This window comes from Ziziphus jujuba, chromosome 11 (assembly GCF_031755915.1).
Source record: "Ziziphus jujuba cultivar Dongzao chromosome 11, ASM3175591v1".
In the NCBI taxonomy this organism is placed as follows: domain Eukaryota; kingdom Viridiplantae; phylum Streptophyta; class Magnoliopsida; order Rosales; family Rhamnaceae; genus Ziziphus; species Ziziphus jujuba.
Window position 1 is genome coordinate 17984333 of NC_083389.1, and position 18902 is coordinate 18003234.

The 18902-nt window shown below is 33.5% G+C and overlaps 3 protein-coding genes across 4 annotated transcripts; 2 read left to right on the forward strand and 1 right to left on the reverse strand.

The window, feature by feature from the left end:
• The first annotated feature begins 1319 nt into the window (after positions 1-1319).
• On the forward strand, positions 1320-2318 carry LOC125419676 (low temperature-induced protein lt101.2-like). The gene is made up of 2 exons (XM_048466110.2): positions 1320-1630; positions 2007-2318. The coding sequence occupies exons 1-2, from the start codon at positions 1550-1552 to the stop codon at positions 2088-2090; spliced, it is 165 nt and encodes a 54-aa protein (XP_048322067.1). The 5' UTR covers positions 1320-1549; the 3' UTR covers positions 2091-2318.
• Positions 2319-5157: 2839 nt separating this feature from the next.
• LOC107403567 (putative GPI-anchored protein pfl2) lies at positions 5158-11165 on the forward strand. 2 transcript variants are annotated; one of them, XM_016010471.4, is made up of 8 exons: positions 5158-5532; positions 6328-6525; positions 6633-6899; positions 7957-7997; positions 8083-8178; positions 8637-8796; positions 8902-9536; positions 9804-11165. In XM_016010471.4, the coding sequence occupies exons 1-8, from the start codon at positions 5394-5396 to the stop codon at positions 10824-10826; spliced, it is 2559 nt and encodes an 852-aa protein (XP_015865957.3). In that variant the 5' UTR covers positions 5158-5393; the 3' UTR covers positions 10827-11165. The 2 variants fall into 2 exon arrangements, with proteins under 2 accessions (XP_015865957.3, XP_015865956.3); XM_016010470.4 differs by having other exon boundaries at positions 8643-8796.
• Positions 11166-12354: 1189 nt separating this feature from the next.
• Positions 12355-16091, reverse strand: LOC107403575 (PWWP domain-containing protein 5). Its single transcript, XM_016010478.4, has 2 exons — positions 15885-16091; positions 12355-15618 (listed from the first exon to the last, which is right to left on the reverse strand). Exons 1-2 carry the CDS (start codon positions 15907-15909, stop codon positions 12743-12745), a joined length of 2901 nt encoding a protein of 966 aa, XP_015865964.2. The 5' UTR covers positions 15910-16091; the 3' UTR covers positions 12355-12742.
• Positions 16092-18902: the final 2811 nt, after the last annotated feature.

The window sequence follows — 18902 nt, forward strand, 5'->3', positions numbered from 1 at the left end:
TAGTGCCCACCTGTTATAGCCAGTTTTCAGTGTACGTTGTCACTGGTGAAAGCATTTATAAAAAAATAGACTCGTAATGCGGTGTGCGCATGTGACTTGGGAATGTTCTCTTCGAGTCTTTTCACTCTCTCTCTCTTAATGGATTGGTAGGTAACCGTAAATATATTTAATAAAGATTTTCGATAACCTATGCTGAAGATGTACGTGTTCCTGTGATCTTGACCGTTAGATTTTTATTTTTATTTTCTTTTTTGGCTTAAAACCGTTAGATGTGATCTATAAGTTTACTGGAGGACGACTTCAAACAAAACTATCGCCAGCTACTCAATGAGTCATATGTTTTGTTTTTTTTTGCTTTTGGGGTAACGATGCATGAGTCATATTTTAGTCATGAGATGACCTACACTTTTTAAGTGTTGTGGTTAGATTGAGTGATGGCGAAGATTTGTCCATTTAATCAATTTCAATATATTTTTATGACAAAATATTAGGTTAAATTGCTTTTACGAACTACCCTTCTTTTTTTCTTTTTTTTTTCTTTTGTCTGATTACTCATTTTCAACAAACAAAAAAAAAAAAAAAAAAAAGAATAAATTTGATAGAATTACCCACATAAAACTCATGTAACTTTATTGCAATTTTTTTTCTCTTTTATTTTATTTTTGAATTTTGAGTGGTAACAAAATAGTGTGACACAAACCAAAATAGGATTTTAATCCACTAGAGCACCTTGAAAGGGCAAAACTAGCTATCATAAAGGCATCACCCACATCTACCTCATCCACGAGTCAATTAATTGGGACACCAAGGAAGATGAAGACCTGCTATGGCTTGGCCATCCCTGTAATGGTTAAACCAGCTCTACTATGGCCATACCAGCATTGCTATGCCTCAGTAAGCGTTGCTATGACCTGACAAAGCCTGCAATGGCTAGACCAACTAACCATGCTATGGCTTGATTAGGCTATGCTAAGTTTTGGCCAAACCCTACCTATCCAAAATATAATAATATATTATTTTTCTATATTACTTGATAAATTGGTAACAATAATATGTTTTTTTTTATTTGATATGGAATGGACAGATTCGAAATGAGAATCATTAATTATGTGAGAAAATAATATAACAAATCTCAATTGCCCTTGATTCCTCTTGCTACATATAACATGCCGAGTGGCCAACCCTATCTTAGCCTTATTTTAGGATCAATAACTTCTTACCGGTAAATAGTTGCAGAAAATGTCAAAAGACCAAAATCCTTGTAAATGCATTAATATTTTTCCGGTATAAAATGCAAATTAATGAGATTCAAGCCCCATTAGGCACTAGCCTCAAAGGAAAGAAAAAAAAAAAAAGGTCAAAGTTCCACGTAAGAACATACTTGTGTGGTTGACTGCATGACAAGTGTATAGTTGGCTACATATTATTTTCTCAGATCCAAGCAAACAAAAATGCAACTTTTTCTCATCTCTCTATCCAACTCCCTAACAATTAACATTTTCATTTGGTGAAGAAATTCCTCAACTAAGCAGCTAACAGGCAATTAAAGATGGGCTCAGAAACATTCCTAGAAGTCTTACTTGCCATACTTCTTCCTCCAGTCGGTGTTTTCCTCCGCTATGGCTGTGGGGTAAATATTTCAATATATATATACAGTTCGTTTATGATGCGTACGGTTCTCATATGAACCATAGTATTAATAATGATTTTTTATAGTATTGGTGACGATTTTATAAGAAATCATCGTTAATATTATGAAAAATCAATACTAATACTACGGTCCTCATGTGGACCGTCCTCATCATAAAATTTCCATATATATATGTGTATATATATATATTATAATTTTGTTATAATAAATTGATTCCCAATTACATGTAATTTTGTTGAGATAATCCATGGATTGCATGAAATCAAATGTAACATGACTATAATCCCAATGTTACTATCTAATTTAATTAAGTTTTGATTTTACATTGCATGGGGTTGGTTTTGTGAAATTGCAGATCGAGTTTTGGATCGATTTGTTGCTGACTCTGTTGGGCTATATTCCAGGAATTATATATGCGGTTTACGTGTTAGTTGGATGATCAATAAGTTTTCGTTTTTCGATTATTTATTTTCTTCTCTTTTTTGGGATCAAAAGTTGTTAGTTGCCTAGTTAGCTATAGAATGGTCAAATTTTTCTATTCATTTTTCTTTCTATATCAATTACGTAATTGAAGATTTATGTTCTCTTTGGTTAATTTTTCTAGCAATTGTTAGTTTTTTCCACGTATCAAAGAAAATGAATAAAAAGTATGACTTTTTTCTCTTAATTGTATGGAATAGAATAATATGTGAAAATAATGATAACTTCTTGTCAACGTTGTAAACAAGCCAAGTCATCTTAATTATACTTTCAATTACCTTGCTGGATTTGTATCTCCAAAAGGATCAGTTCAAGTTCAAAATTAGAAGCAGATATATTGGTCATTAATAATTAATTAAGCCTTTTTAATCACGATTTTGTCACTTTTCACAGTATTTCCGCTGTCTAACAAAATCTGGTGTTTCTTTTTATAGTTGTTTGATTGGCTTTCCATATTTAATCAGAATAAGAAAAGGGTAACTGCATTTACCTCCCTCAACCATTCTATCATTTGCTTTTTATTAGTAATGTCAACGCAAAAGCAGGTCGGTTTTTAAAATTTTATCCCCTTTTCTATTGGGAATTTTTCATCCCATTATCTTGGATTTTTCCTTTTTTTTAGATTCGGGATGGGAATAAGAATTTCTCAATCGTGGACGGAGCAACCCATTCCCTACACCATTGCCCATTTTTTCATAATTGATATAATTTTTTTTTGAAAAATTTATATAAAAAAATTTCTTCTATAAAGGCTCACTTATATACAATTAGCTAAGTAAAAAACTTAACATAACAAAAAAAATAAATATTAAATTTAATTACATAAATATAATTATTAATATATATATGGGTTTGGTTCGGACCAGGGTTGTTTTTCTCCAGTCTCGACCCAATCCTGTTTCGGATTTTATAATTTTGTCTGAAACTTGCCCCGTAACCCTGATTTTTCAGAAAAAAAAAAAAAAAAAAAACTCTTTATTATAGGCAGTGCAATGTAAGTTTCGAATTATACGAGACAAATTGTCATCCCTACTTTTCATCTGAATTATACATCTTTTTATATTGCCTACAAAACTATTATTTTCTAATCACTTTGGTTCATTTACCCAAAAAAAAAATTCACTTTTGTTCAACCATGCCATTTTTCTTAATAAATTCGACAAATATTGCTATGCATATTAAAATAGAATAAAACAGTTTTTATTCAAAATTACATAAATGGCATATGTTTAAATCCCAGCATATTCATCTGTTAAAATAATTGAAATGATTAAACTTGATTGATGGAAAAATAATTCTTGGTCGGCCAAATGTGAACCATTTTATAATATGGAATGTAAAGTGTAAAAAGTTGTATAGTTGAGGATGATAAAGTGTAGATATAAATCTCTAATAGAAAAGGGGAAAAAGTTAATATCATTTTACCCTTCAAAATATGCTACATTTTTTCACCTTACCCCAAAATTATTGTTTTTGTATATCATCTTAGGCCAATTATGCAATTTTCTCTAATGAATTTGGCCATATTAATTATACATACTATACAAAAACAAAATAAAACATAGGGGAAATATCATTGACCTCCTATGAGGTTTGCACATGTTTTAATCACTTATCTCCCCTTCCTTCTATCCACGTTAGTAAAATGTGATGGTCACAGGGTATAATAGATATTTCACTTCAAATTAGTTTAATATATATTTCATTTCGAATTAATATCAAGGATCTCCAATGAAGTTTCTATATAATTATACATAAACACTACCAAAATTATTTTTCACCACTTACCTTCCCTGTTATTGGTTCATGTTAGTTAAAAGTGATAATTAAAGTGTATAGACATTTTGCTCTGCTTAAATTCCCCCTTTTTTTTTTTTTTTTTTTTTTTTGGGGTAAGAAATAGGGCAAAAATTCATGGGGACATATGCATGGCTTTCATAGCATGGAGGAATGTAGTGTCAAAATTCGAGCGTTTTTACTTAATATTTATTTAAACCAATTATTAAAGATGTATAACTAAAATAAATTTAACATTAATTTAAAATTTAATATCTAAATAATATGAATGAGCAAGTTGTCTTGGATACAACCCTTCAATTCTTTATATCATAAATTCTGTTGAAATATAAGTTCATGAGTCTTTAACCACTTTTTGGTGGTGGAAGGGATCAATTTTAAGCTTCTATTATTTGCAGAAAATTTTCTACCGATTGAAGGTGCAATTTAACAACGGTCAAAAAACCTATAGCCTTAAATTTCTTTTTTTTTTTTTTTCTCATTGGAGTTTGTACATCAGACAAATCCATCATTTAAAACTATCTGTTTTACTTTTAAATACCGTTGAAAATTTTGCATAAGGAAGTTAAGGGATGAAAAACAATTCTAATTAAGGGTGAAACAAATGGAACTGGACCAACCAAACTGATTGATTCTGTTCGGTTTGGTTTTTTGTTTATAATCAATATGATTTGGTTTGGGATTATCCAAATTGAATCAAACCAAACTAAACATATATATATTATATAATCTTGTATTATTTTATTATAATTAATTATATTTTTATGTTTTTAGATTATTTAATTAAATATATTAGTAATATTAAATTCAAAACATTAAAAACTCACCGAAAAAAATGCTTAATTGATTTAAAATGTTACAAAAACAATAATTTGGAAGGGGAAAGGTGCAATGTGAAAGTTTTTTTTTATAGTTTGGAATTTAAAGCCAAAAATATATCAAATTCAACGTTTTGGGGATAACAATGACAGTGGAGAAAAATAAAATGGCTAACGCTCTTAATCAATCCAACGATGGATTCACCAGGGAAAAAAAAAAAAAATTTAATTCAATCCGTTGATGATCTTAGGGGGTCCCACAAGCCCACAGCCTAAAATGCGCATGTAATAAGTGCTAAAACTTGCCTTTCGGTCAGAGCATTGTACACCCAAGGCGCTCCCACTTAAAAATAAAAATAATAATAATAATAAAGGAAAAAAAATGAATATAATATTTTCTAATTTCAAACCGCCGCTTTGCCATATTTCAAAAAACAAAGAAGAAAAAAATAGAAAAAAAAAACTCGAACCCTTCCTCCCCAAACCCACATACATTAACGTTCAAATTTGCTAATCGTCCTCTTCATCTCTTTGATCTCCACAAAATTCTTCGAATCCTTTGAATTTCCAAAAAAAAATCTCAAATATCTCCAAGGCGCTCCCAAATTCTTCCCAGTGCGATCCAATTTGCTCGGTGGTCTCGGAAAATGGACGAGTCCATGTCGACGAATAAGAAGAACAACGATGATGTCCAGGTGAGACGGCTTAGTCTCATCGACGTCTCTTCTGAGGACGATTCTCTCTTAGGGTTGACTTCGGAACATCCTCAACACCAACAACCTTCAGGTTATTTTTAATGTGAAACTGATTGATCTTGTTTGGCTTTTTTGGAATCCGATTTATAGCTGAGAAAACCGCATTCGATTTACTGGAACTTTGAATTTCTGTTCGGATTTCTTCATTTTCGGTTTATGTTGTTGCTTGAAATTAATTTGGTAGCTACATTGATCTGGGATGGAAAATCTGAGGCTCATGTTGAGTAAAACTAGCCCCTATTGTCGTTCCTGTGACTGATTCTAACAAGATATTTGACAGAATGGTAATGGGTTTTTAGATTGGGGTTTGAATTTGTTCATGGATGTATCGAACCATTGAAAACAGAGAGCTAACTTGTTTCGGATAGTGCAGACAAGAATCTCTTTTTGTAGTTTCTCATTTTCTGTTTTATGTGATGGAAAGAGCCAATATTTCTTATGTAGCAGGAGCAAACTTTGCTTCTTCAGTTCTCTGTCTAGCTTGAAACTGATTTTCCAGATGTGTGTTTATATAGATACCCTAATTGTCCTTTTAGGGGATTATCTCGTGGATAGGGTGGTAGTGTTTTTTTATTTACCTTGGGTAGTTTTCTGCATGGATAGACAAATATTGCCCTTTATGAATTTTAGAGTTGTCTTGTGTGGTTAATTATTTTCGATGCTGATTTGAGCTCCACCCGTTTGAGTCATTATATATATATATATGTTTTTTTTCTTTTCTTGTTATGGTTCTCAATATGATTTTCCATTAGTCTCAATCTGTAGTCTATAGTATTATTCTTGTGACTGCTATAGCTGAATCTTTATTACTTATTGCGATTTTCAGCTATTCAGGAGCAGCCAATTGATGAGTCTTTCGAGGCTGTTGGTGCTAACAAATTAGAAGAATTCAATAGCACCATCAAACAAAAGGAGTTAGTACCTCAGCCTTCTGAAAGTTTAGAACCCGAAAGAACTAGAAAAGATGGCAAGTACAACTTGCGCAAAAGTTTAGCATGGGATAGTGCTTTTTTTACCAGTGCTGGTATGTTTCTATTTGCATGTGAAATTTGGAAGTTCATTTGCTCACCTTAATATGATGTCATTCAGCACTCAAGTTCATAGCAAGGAATATGTATTTTCTGAATTCAGGCGTTCTGGATCCTGAGGAGCTGTCAAGCATGATTGAAGGAAATCACAAGAGTGGAAAACAAATGTTACCTGGAATTCAAGAGGAAATTCACAGATCTACTGATTCAATTTCCACTTTAGGAAGTGAAACGTTGACACTAGAAAGTGTTGAGGCTAATTTGTTTGAAGACATAAGAGCTTCAATCCAGAAATCAAGTACAGCAACTACTATGGCAGATACAAAAACTAAAGCAGGCTCAAGAGTGACAGAAACCAAAATTAGCTGTGGTATGTACTCTTCTATCTTACATTTGACCAAAAGAGATGACTCATCATGTTCACCTTAACATTTGCTTGCAATGGACTTCTGAATGCTGGAAGAAGACATAAGAATAAAGCTAGAAAGTAACTTTTTATGGTTTTAAATGCAAACTAACTACATATATAAAAAGCAAAGCTGAAAGGAATTGTGAAAATAAATTAATTCTAGAGAATATCAGTTAAGAAGAGGACAGGGTGGGGGTGGAGACTGGTAATATTTCAATAAGGAAATAAGAATTTCAAATACCCATTTCACAATGTTACTTTCCTGCACCCCTGCAACTTTTCTGATGCTTTCTGCTACTCCCTTCAGCACCATTGTTCAATCCATCAATAACGACCCTCCTCCTATCATCAACCAATACATCTCTTCACCATTACTTGCATAGATTCTTGTGCAGTAATCTCTTTCCCATACCTTTTCTTTTCCTCCCTCCTGTACTATGTATGACTCTATTTTCAAATATGCAGTGCTGTAATTTTTAAATCATTCACCATCACTCAACTTGGCTGTGTCATACCATCACACTTTACATCGAGCAATTTTAAAGTGTGAGATGGTTTCTACATTATTGAATTCTTATCTTTCACGCTTAGTGAACTTAATTTTCTATACTAGTTTGATTGATTTTAACAAGACTGTTTTGACTTGGGGTGATAGGGGTTTAAAAGATAGATCTTATCCATGTCTACTTTTTGGTGGGAATTATGTTTGTATGGAATGAATTAAGTTCATCATCTGATACTAAATAAAAGATTTAAAATAAATTAACATCCATGCATGAAGTGTATGAATTTAGCTCTCACTTTGTTTCCTTTGGACATAAGTCTTGACTACCAAAGAATGGGCTTTTTCCATCGTGTGGTAATGAAAATCTATTTTCTAGATTCGAAATACTAAGTCAATTTATTTACTGGTTAGCATATAAGTCAATTTATTTACTGGTTAGCATATATTTAATGAATGTACTATCTACCTATTTTCTTTAAAGACTCTCAAACCAGGTGTGCTTTTTCCTTTCAGCTTCAGACAGGGTTGACAAGGCTTCTCAATCTCAAGATAAGGTAAGTTTAACAATGCCTGCAAGCTGCGAATTGTATTGGCTTTGTAAAACGTTGAATGCCTCCTATAATCTTGTTATAATTTCAGATGAAGCCCAAACTTGCTTCCAAAAAGCCAAGTACCAGCCTGCAAAATCCAGGGAAATTGACTAGAAAGGTTTCTGCTCGTCCACAATTCTCACAGGTTTGTAGGAAAAGAAAAGGCTTGAAAAAACTTAGTCCATTGTGCTAGACTATGCTAATGACTCATGCTTAATTATATAAATGGTAAAGAAATTTAAGTAAAAAAATGAAAGGGATAATTACAATAATTTTACAGTTTTTTCTTCTGAATTTGGCCCTAAACATATGGTTTTACGCACTGTCACTCATGAGTATGACATTTTGTCAAATAATTCATAACATTAGATTTTGACGAAATCAGCCCCTAGCATACTCAAGGACAATCTACATGGATAACATTTACTCGACTTGAAACTTTCTCTATTCATCAACAATTTTTTATTTTTTTTTAATCAATTTTCTTCTTGAGAATTTGTTCAAGTATATATGTCCATGTAAGTTGTCTACATGAATTAATCTCCAATTTCAGAGGTGGTTTCGTTAACACTTTTCCTCCTGTCTCTTTTTTTTTTTAACAAGTCTCAGTCTGTTGCTGCAAGTAGAGACTCAACTTCATCTCTCTTGAAGCGACCGAAGGTACAAGGCAATCCTAGTCCTGTTTCAATAACATCAGCCAAGAGGGTTTCTATGGGTGGTAGTCTTGTGAAAATGGAAAAGGATAATGTGAAAAACACAGCTGGTAACAAGAAAATTCCATTTAGTTTGATTATTTTTTATTTTAACACATTAGTTTTTCATCCTGTTCTGGATTTAAGTTCTAACTAAGCCTGTTGAAGCATTCCAGGAAAAGGGGCTCCAATAGCAAAAATACCTAGTTCACGAATTGTGCCTAGGCCTAAATTATCATCTAAACCTTCTTCTTTGAGAACTTCAACCGCAACCAAGATTCAAACAACTTCTTCACTTGAAAGTTCTGGGAGTGATTCATCTGCACAAATTGGTAACTGTTCTTTCAATACCATGAGAAAAAAGAATGATTCCGGGACTTGCAATGCAAATTCCTATGGTACAACCCTCCAAAAACCATCACGAGCTGCATCAAGAAATAAAACTGATCTATCAAATCACTTGATGACTTCAACGAAGCTTTCTTCCAGCACATCACCTGCGAGCTCTATCATTGACTGGTCCTCAGAGTCGGCATCATCAACTTCTACTTTGAAACAAAATTCATGTACTTCAAGAGCCAGCCTTGACAGAAGATCCTGCAAAAGGATCTCCATAGAATGTGATTCATCTCAAGATTTGGATTCAGAGAACCAAGAAGATAACCATTGCTCAGTTCGACATGAGACTCATGTTACCGGATTGCTTGGTCAACATGTTTTGAGAGCTTCGATGACAACCACTGCACTTCCTCCAGCTTCAAAACCTTCGGGCCTTCGATTGCCTTCACCAAAAATTGGCTTCTTTGATGGGGTGAGTTTTTACTTCCCTTTCTAGTTTCTATACTGGTGTTGATGGAAAGTGACTTTCCCAGATAGGTCTTTAGGACAAGTTGGTAGGATATGTTGTCTATAGAAACTTCCAATGCTGAAAACTATAAGAGGGAAAAAAACAAACCTTTGCATAGTCTTTGGTGAAAATCATGCTTGCAAAATTTACTCAATTTCTTTCCTCTTGTTTGTTTCTTGTTTTCTGTTTCTTTTTTCCTCATATAATCACATAGAATTTCATGTAATGCAGGGGAAATCTGGAGTACGCACTCCCAATGGAAGTATGCTATCGCATCCTGTTGTATCAGGTAACTTGCCTAAAAGTAGTGCAGCAAGTGTTAGTCCAAGTGCAGGCAAAAGCAATTCAAAACTAGGGAAGCTTCAATCTGCAAGACAAATTTCAAACATAAAACTGGATAGTCAGAAAACTCCCTTGAAGATGAAGCCTAAAGTTCCTGCTTTGCGGCCAGCATCAAAAGCTGCAACAAAGAAGGTCTTTAGTTCTCCAAGCAATGTTGACAGTTGTAATGCCGTATCTTCAAAAGTTAAAAACAGAACCCCTCTTAAATCTGGCACTGAAAGTAAAATAAATGGTGAGGAAGTTGGAACTGAAAGAGTTGATATTGCCATACACGAGAAAGATGCCAATTTTATTGAAAAGAATGGCAGCCTCGATATGTTGAGGGATAAATTGAGCCTAGACACTGAAGGTAATGTTGACAGGAAGGATATAAAAACCACTTCTGTTAGTGGAGGACACACTATCATTACCGATTTTATCCCAATTTCCAATCCTGAGGAAGTGGTCGTAGACGCAATGCATGCTAAACATGATTTCAAAAATGATTTTCAATCTCTTAACACCGCCAACAAAAAAGAGAGTGCTCATTTTGAAGATCAGGTTGATTGCTTGACCAAACAAGTCCAAGCTATGGGCATTACTGTTGGGACCCAAAAAATGTTCATTGATGATTCTCTCTCTTCTCCTCACTGCAACTTTGGCGGTGAAGATAATATTGGTGCTCCGCAGTCTTCTTGTCACAGTGCTCAGAAGGACGAATCTTTATATAGTTTGTCAAGGCCTACTCTCCCTCTTTCTTCAACAACCTTTGAGAATACAAGCAGCAAGAGGATACCATTTGCTATTAAGGATTCCTTGTACAATATAGGTGGAGGATTGACTGTGTCGGAGGTAGGAAAAAACAGCCACCTTGCTTTATCCGAAGAGCATATCGAAATAGAACAGCTAAATAGTATACAAAGTGAATCCTAGTCCAAGGTCAGACTTGTTTTAAATTGAAAAATTTGTCTTGGTCTATTGAAGACACCTAGGATAACATCATGTGCAACAAAATTGAAATTGCATGCTCAAAGGAAGCAAGAATTGTACTGTTAGTCTATTGGTTTAGGCACATTCCATGTTAAGATTATTTATAAGGTTTATTTGATGTATATTGAATATTTTCTAGACCGGTACTTTTGGGTAGTTTTTCTTTGTATGTGCAAGTTGCAGCTAGTGTGGACATGTGATTTGGTCAACACTGAATTTTGGTGAATGTTTGTTGCCCTGTTTATAGCCTTCTCGCAAATAATCAAAATAAAGGGTTCAATACGTTGTATGATATACTCCTGCAATCGAAATCAAGGGGTCGAAACTTAGTATAATATGCTCAATAGGTCCTGCCCATCCGATCTGATTTGACACTGCATACTTGTTATTTTAATGCAATAATGCTTTACGTCACCAAATTTACGTGTCCCACCACTTTCCGGAGGATTGTGGATAAAAAGTTCCCTAGAAAAACTATATCCATTAATATGTACAAATGTATATCATATAAATAGGGTTCTTTGTATTGAGATAATATAAAAATATTTTTGATAAATATTATTTTGTCAATTAAATGGATAGATTTAACAGTCTGTAAATCATGAGTATTATTACTATCCTTAACTTCTTATATGCCCTTGGATATATCTTGTCATAGAGGAGCATTCAATGTACCAAGATAGATCAATTAAAATATAGAATACGATTATTGTAGATCAATCAAAATTCCTCCAATTTTCTGCGCTTGGTGCCTTTTGATCTATTAGTGAATCTATCAAGAGAACATTCAGATCATCTACCCATGTAGAATTCCATTTCACGGTCGTCTATTTTCAAGTTTTCAACCTATGAGAGACGGAAACAAGCAAAATATACATACATATATATATATATATATATATATATATATATGATATGATATGAGTAATTACTTGCCGCTTGCAATTTAAGGTTCTTGCTGCATATGTTATAATTGACAATTAACATCTCTTATACTGTATTTATTATCCAAACATGAAATCTAGCAACAACGCTCAAGTCAGAAAAACATATATAAATTTTATATATATATATATATATATATATATTTATCCATAATTCATAGAAATGAAAAATACAAAACAAAACAAAAAAATATAAATTATATCTAAATGTGAAATGAACATCTCTTCATCAATAATTCTCCCTAAACCAGAGGGAAAAAAGAAACAGAAAACAAAAAGAGGACATGATATAATCTTTAAGCTGTCATCAGCTTTTCTTTTTCCTATGCAAAACATTTCTCATCGCAACAAGTGGCGGTTCCCAACTGAGATGGATTGGTTAATAATATATATATATATATATATATATATGTGTGTAAATATTTACTGCCACATCAGTCATGGAACCACCATAAATTGTGATGGACTGGCTCATCTCTGCATCTGCACTGTAAGGAAGAATATGAACAATGTAGTATTGCACAAAGTTTCACTGAGAATGCAGTTCTTTCAGATTATCAAATGATTAAAAAACATGGTATACATACCTTGGTTTGGCCTATCCTAGTAATTTCCAAAAAACTAACCATGTCTAATGTCCATCCTAACTCATATGATATGCATGGGAACTAAGGTTTCCTTTTTCCTTTTTTGGTAAACTGCATGGCAACTCAGTTGAGTTATAAACCAACTAGCAAAAGAAAAAAGTTTCGAGTTATAAACAGCCCAGCCTATATGTCCAACATTACACTATTCATCCCCCACTAGGAACCACAAAAAAAGGGGAAAAAAAAGAAAAAAAAAATGAACAGCAAGTTCAATTTTCAAGTTTGATGTACTACAATTCTGAATCATCTTCATTGGAGTTCTGTGGTATCATGTTCCATTGCTTTCAGAAGATGCTGGATCTTTCCCATCCTGCTTTGCCACATCTAGAGAATCCTTTCTTGGAGTAGATGCAAAATACTTGAGTCGGTAACTAACAAGTGAAGGTCCAAACATGCTGTATTTCCCTGCACTGCTGAAAGCTGTTTCAGCATCGGATCGTCTCCTGAAAACCACTTTGGCACGACTACTTTTCTTCTTGACTTCAGTTTCTGATTCATTCAAAGGCCCATAGCGGCTAAATATCTCATTCAGATTTGTTTCTGAAGGAACAGAATCAAAGTTTGTAAAGTTCAAAATCAGGGCCGTAGAAGACTGATCCTCGTTGCAACTCTCACTCAAGTTGTCCTCTGACTTTTCTGCTTCCAATTCAACATTTTCACCAGCACTTTGACTTTTAGAATCCAATTCAACAGCTGCTTGTGGTTCGGTGGAAGGGGAATTTTGATTCTCTTGTGATGATTGCTCTTCTGGAAGGCTTTGAATTATCCTGTCAGACCAGTAAGAGTCTTTCATACACTCCAACTGAGATTCACTGGTTCCTGAGCGAATTGATAACTTCGCACGCTTCATTGATTTCTTCCCAGGCTTACCACCAAAGAGTTGTTCCATTGATTGTTCATGTCCCCGAGAACTCGCCCTCAACAAGAAAATAGAATTCCTGAACTCCGAGAAGAATGTAATCACAGGCACTAACAACTTGTGTTGTTTCAGGGGATCCTGAGCAGCCATGCAGAGCTTTAACAGCATCTCATGAGGAGTATACTCTCTTTCTTCAAGCTTTTCGGTTTGTGATTTATCAGGTACAATTTTCTCTTTGCTTCTAGTCTGAATTGAAGAACGTTTGGACATTTCATCATACTCTCTTTCTTCAAGCTTTTCAGTTTGTGATTTATCAGATACAATTTTGTCTTTGCTTCTAGTCTGAATTGAAGAACGTTTGGACATTTCATCACCAGACTTGAGTATGGAACATGACCCATTTAGCTGGCTTGCCACCCTACGAATGCTCTCTCCTACACTAAAATTCTGCTTGGCCAGTGGATCGACCGTAGTTGACAAAATTTTCCCAGGTTTCACGTTTGAGTCATCTGACTGAGAATCAATTGCCTTGCGTTTCTTACTGGTAGATTGTGAAATAGACTTCTTAGCTTTGCCTTTTGAACCATTTTCTCCGATGGGAGTACGCATGCGTTTCTCAGCCATCAAATCTGACAAGCTTTTCTCCTTTTTACTTGGATACAAACTATCCTCAGACATAAGCTTACGCTTAAGAGAAGAGCCATGTTGACTTTTAAATTTTGCTCTCCCAGAGGGTACGGACCCATCATCTTTAGTAGCTGGAACTTCACCTTCAGTCACTTCATTGGAATGCGTCTTCTCCACCAGTTGTAAAATATCAGCATCATTCTCCAGCAACCCTCCAAGCATATCAAATTCAGGCAGTTCAAAATAACCCTTCCATCGATAAAAAGACAATAACTGGGCCTTAGCTATCACAAGTTCAAGTCTATTATCTCCACCATACGGCATACAAGCTAATTCCTTTATATACTTGACAAGTTTCACAGGTTCAAAAGACGCTATGCCTAAAGAACTATCTCCACCATGTCTTCTACTTGATTCTTTGCGGATCCCAGCGTTAATAATTACCTGAGTTTTGAGTTTGGCATGTACTTCTTCACATAGGCACGGGCAAGCCAGCCCAAACTCTACACGTCTAGAAACCTCATCTAAAGCGCAAGTAATTGCATGGTGGAAGTCTTCACTATTGCTCTGCTTTTCCATTACTGAAAAATGTTCCAGAAAGGGCTTTATCCGTGATGCTTCATTCCAAGCAAATGTACAATCCCCAAAATAAGCAATCAGGGAACTGTCTTTCCTAAAATACTTCTTTGCCTTTACTGATGCATCTGAAGCATCAAATATCTGTCCTGGCCACCAGGGATGGCTCCTAACTTTGCCCCATACCAGATCAGAAACAGGTAATTCCAATTTCGGGCCCACCGATCTTACATTCACATCTCCTTTCACGTCGTTGTCCTTATATGGATTCAAATCAATAACAATATTGAACAAATTAGAATCCTTTCCAGCACTATCAGATACCTGTGTTTTTGGAACATGTACGCCAGCTTTTTGATTTTCATCGATCCATGCCTCTGATTTAACTTCAGATACCTTATTTTGTAATCCTTCAGAAGGTACCAACTCAAGAGAATCAATCTTTCCCTCGGGTACTCTTTGAGGCAAAGATTCATCAACATCATCTTTCACTTCCACATTCAAGCCATCATCATGAGACTGAGGCTTCCCATTTCCATTCACAGAAGTCGAAGCCGCAAGACGCTCACAGCGGCTCGAGTCCTCCGAATTCGAGCTCAAATTTCTCTCAAACGAGCCACCTTCATCCTCATGATGGTCATGCTCATTATTTGGACACCTTTCCAACACAACAACAGAAGCTTTACCACCAGCTCCCAAAGCAACTTCATCTTTCTCATTTGGCACCAAACCATCACGTCTATGACTTTCTATATTTGGCTCTGCCTCTGCACATTCCCTTAAAGTCTCATCTTCCCCTCCTGAAGTTTTTTCACAACTCAACGAATCACCAACAAAATTCCCAGAACCATCCCGAGATTTTGAAACCGACTCTTCCCCTTTGGCTGCTGCAATCGGATCGCTAACAACAGCTTGGGGTGCCTCCAAACCATCCGTACACTCACCACTCACCATCTTCAACGAAAAACCTCCATTTTTCTCATCCACAACACCACTTTCTGCAGAACCCATATCCACTTCAGCACCATTAACGCTACCCACAAATCCATTTTCTTTGTCCTCCTCCTTGCCCATTCCACCATCTGGTGAGTCAGTCAAATGGTCAGTCTTGTTAACAATTGCTACGTCATTAACCTCGTTTTCCGGGTCACTCAAAACGGCGTCGGAGTTAAGGTCGATACGCTCGGATTTTGCAGACATTAAAGAGACCCCAGAAGATATAAAAATCAAATATAATCCACTTTATACTACTTCTAAACAAGCCCTAACAATGGTGAAACAGAAACCGTACCAAAAAAAAAAAAAAAAAAAAAAGAGATAAAAAGAAAGCAAGAAAACAAGCAAGTACCTCTTTTTTCAGAAAGATATGGCATATAAGTTTGATTAACAAAATCAAAATCAAATCCTGGAAGTGTGTGTGAAAAGGGTTTTCTACAGAGTCGGAGAAAAGGTGGGCAGGTTGGTGTATATGCAGAGAGAGAGAGAGAGAGAGAGAGAGAGAGAGACGAGGGCTCGTTTCGTACCAGAAATGGTTTCCTCGTTTCGAGTCGAGAACTTTTAACCAGTGCAAAAGTAATGAAAAAGACCCAGAATCCAATGGACACGTGGCGTAGATCACTCGGGCCGGGTTTCTAATTCCCGGGGAAAATGGAGCGGTGTGATCTTAAAAGAGTATCGGACTTTCCACTTGTCAGTTCATGTAAAGATTGCCTGCCTAAAATGTAAAACGAAATGGATTCTTTTTATTTTTATTTTTTTTTCTTTTTTTTTTTGTGGGGGGGGGGGGGGGGGGATATTTTTTGAGTGTCTTTTTGGATTGATAATTTAGTACTAGTCGATAGGACAAAAGATAACTAATTCCATTTTAGTACCTTTTTTTTTTTTTATTATTTTTCTAATCTATTTCTAGAAGTCTATGATTTGGAAAATTTTTGACTTTTTTTTTTTTTTAACTTAAATTTTCGATTTTCAAATTTAGAAAGTTGCAATTCAATTATGCAGGTTTCAATTTGTTATATCATGATCCTAATTGAATTTTTTCTTTTGGTAAATTATGGTTAATAGTTAAAAAAATTTATTATTCTTACTAGCAAAATGTAGATTATTTTTGCTCGTTGAGGTTTATAAACATTTTTCTGAATATAACCATTTTCTTTTAAACTCTAATTGCTTGGAAATCCTAGCTTCCCTCATCGATTTGCATGGATGTCTATGCTATTTGATAAACTTTCTTCAATTTTTCTTTCTTTTTCTTTTTTTTCTATTTAACAGGTTAAATTGGATTATTGCAACAATTGTTTGCTTTTTATTACCATTGATGATATGTCTCATGTTTTTTAACAAATGCTTCAAGGCAAGGGTGGAGGAATTTCATTTTTTAGGATAATTCCTATGAGCTTATGAATAGTATCATTTTGGAAGACGTTTATTTAACATAAATCTTTGCTAAATTGATCAATAATATTTGAGAATGTTTACATAAGTTCATTTTTGTTGATGTTATTTATGTTTTGAAACAACTGAATAAAGTGGTAGATTAGGTGACAAGATAGTAAAAAACAAATATTTATTTCCTGAAATATTAATCTATTTTTAATTTGCCTTTCTTAATACTCTGAGCAATGATTTTAACTAGTATATTATTTCATATCTATATATGCATTCTTGTTTTTGACCAGAAAACAAAAAAACTATGTTTAATAATTTGAGAGTATTAAAATGTAAATCTTTAAAATTACATTGCCGAAAACTTCAATGAATTAAAACTCTTCAACTTTATGTTTTAAACAAAATTTTATCTCTATAACACATTAACCTAAATTACAACAAATTGGACCATAATTGCATTTACTTTTTTTTTTTTTTCCTTTTTGGGGGACAAACTGCATATTGAAAATGTTAGAAAAGAAAAGGAGGAAAAAAATAATTAGACCAAAATACAATAATTGAAATTTAAAAATCTAAATTACAACATTTTGAAGTTAAAAATCCAAAATACAACTTTTCCACAGTAAAGAATATCAGAGGATGATTGATCGATAAACAATATACTAAGTTAATAAAATAATAAATAATTTATTATGATTATTATTATTATTATTTTTTATGGGCATAAAGGTGTGAAAGGTTTAGCGTTAAGCCAATTCCACTTCTTTATTGAATTGAAAATTGATAAGTTATTATGTCTTTTTTTTTTTTTTTTTTTTGAAAAAAAAGGGTATCATATGTTTTTACGAAATTTTATTAGATTGTACTTTTTCTTAGTAAATTGATTTTATGAAATTTATTTTTTTTTTCTGCTTAATTGTTTTTTCGTTAAAAATAAAAAGTTCTAAGGAGATTAAAAATAGAAAGCCGAATAAATGTAACCAGATAAAAGTGAAAATTTTGTAAAGAAAAATACTTTTTAATTTTATTTATTTATTTTTTGAAGAATATGGTCTTAATAACACGCATAAAGTAATCATATCTTCATTTAAAAAAAAAAAAAAAAAAAACACGCATAAAAGCTAATAACCATTTTTTTAATTTTTTTTTAACCCATGTCGTCTCTCCTATCCTATCTTAATATTCGTTATTAAATTGTTTTTTCTTAAAATTTATTTGATGTCCAAAAAAATATTTATTTTGTAGAGACTTTAGAATAAAGTTTGCTTCGACTTTTACTTGTAGGTAAGGTTTTGAAAGCCAATAGCAATATTGGGTTCATACGAGGTTCATTTTATCATACCATACAAGCTCTTTTCCCGATGGTTTCAAGTGAAAAAATGGAGCTAAATTAGCTAATTTCCATGAGATAAATCATGACACATGTTCAACAATTACAATGAATTAAGAAATGTTTAGCAGAACAAATAGATATTTAAAAAAAGACAAATCATTACCAATAATAATAATAATAATAATAGTAATAATAATAATTATTGAGGTTGATTAATGCATCTATTTATGCAATGAGGTAAAACATGCATGTAAAAAACGAAAGGAATATGGGTGCTTTTATGCGACAATTATGATGTTCAAAAAGAGTAATTTATGAGATAAGTTTAGAGTTACTCTATTAAAAATAAATGTGATATATGCAAATTTAAGCGCAAATATGTTATGCAAAAGTGTTGTCTAGGGAAGAAGTTAATGGTTGATAGATGCATATATAATTTAGGGAATAAGATTAACCACGTCAAACGATCTTAACATAACATTTCAATAATAAATGCAAAATTTCTAAAAAAAAAAAAAAATGTTAGGATTATTAGATTGATAATTAAAAAAAAAAAAAAAAGACATTGCCAAAAGAAACTAAAATATATAACACAAGGTGCAAAAAGTTCCATCTCGTGCATTCCCAGGGCCAAACCATATTTGA

What these genes read in the sequence shown, in the direction of transcription:
- LOC107403575 (XM_016010478.4), bottom strand. Translation starts at nt 15,909, where the DNA reads ATGCCATATCTTTCTGAAAAAAGAG. An exon ending in ATATCTTTCTGAAAAAAGAG is followed by an intron (nt 15,619 to 15,884) that starts GTACTTGCTTGT and finishes CTGACTCACCAG; the next exon opens with ATGGTGGAATGGGCAAGGAG.
- LOC125419676 (XM_048466110.2), top strand. Translation starts at nt 1,550, where the DNA reads ATGGGCTCAGAAACATTCCTAGAAGTCTTACTTGCCATACTTCTTCCT. An exon ending in TCCTCCGCTATGGCTGTGGG is followed by an intron (nt 1,631 to 2,006) that starts GTAAATATTTCA and finishes GTGAAATTGCAG; the next exon opens with ATCGAGTTTTGGATCGATTT.
- LOC107403567 (XM_016010471.4), top strand. Translation starts at nt 5,394, where the DNA reads ATGGACGAGTCCATGTCGACGAATAAGAAGAACAACGATGATGTCCAG. An exon ending in TGCTTTTTTTACCAGTGCTG is followed by an intron (nt 6,526 to 6,632) that starts GTATGTTTCTAT and finishes TTCTGAATTCAG; the next exon opens with GCGTTCTGGATCCTGAGGAG. An exon ending in TAATGTGAAAAACACAGCTG is followed by an intron (nt 8,797 to 8,901) that starts GTAACAAGAAAA and finishes GAAGCATTCCAG; the next exon opens with GAAAAGGGGCTCCAATAGCA.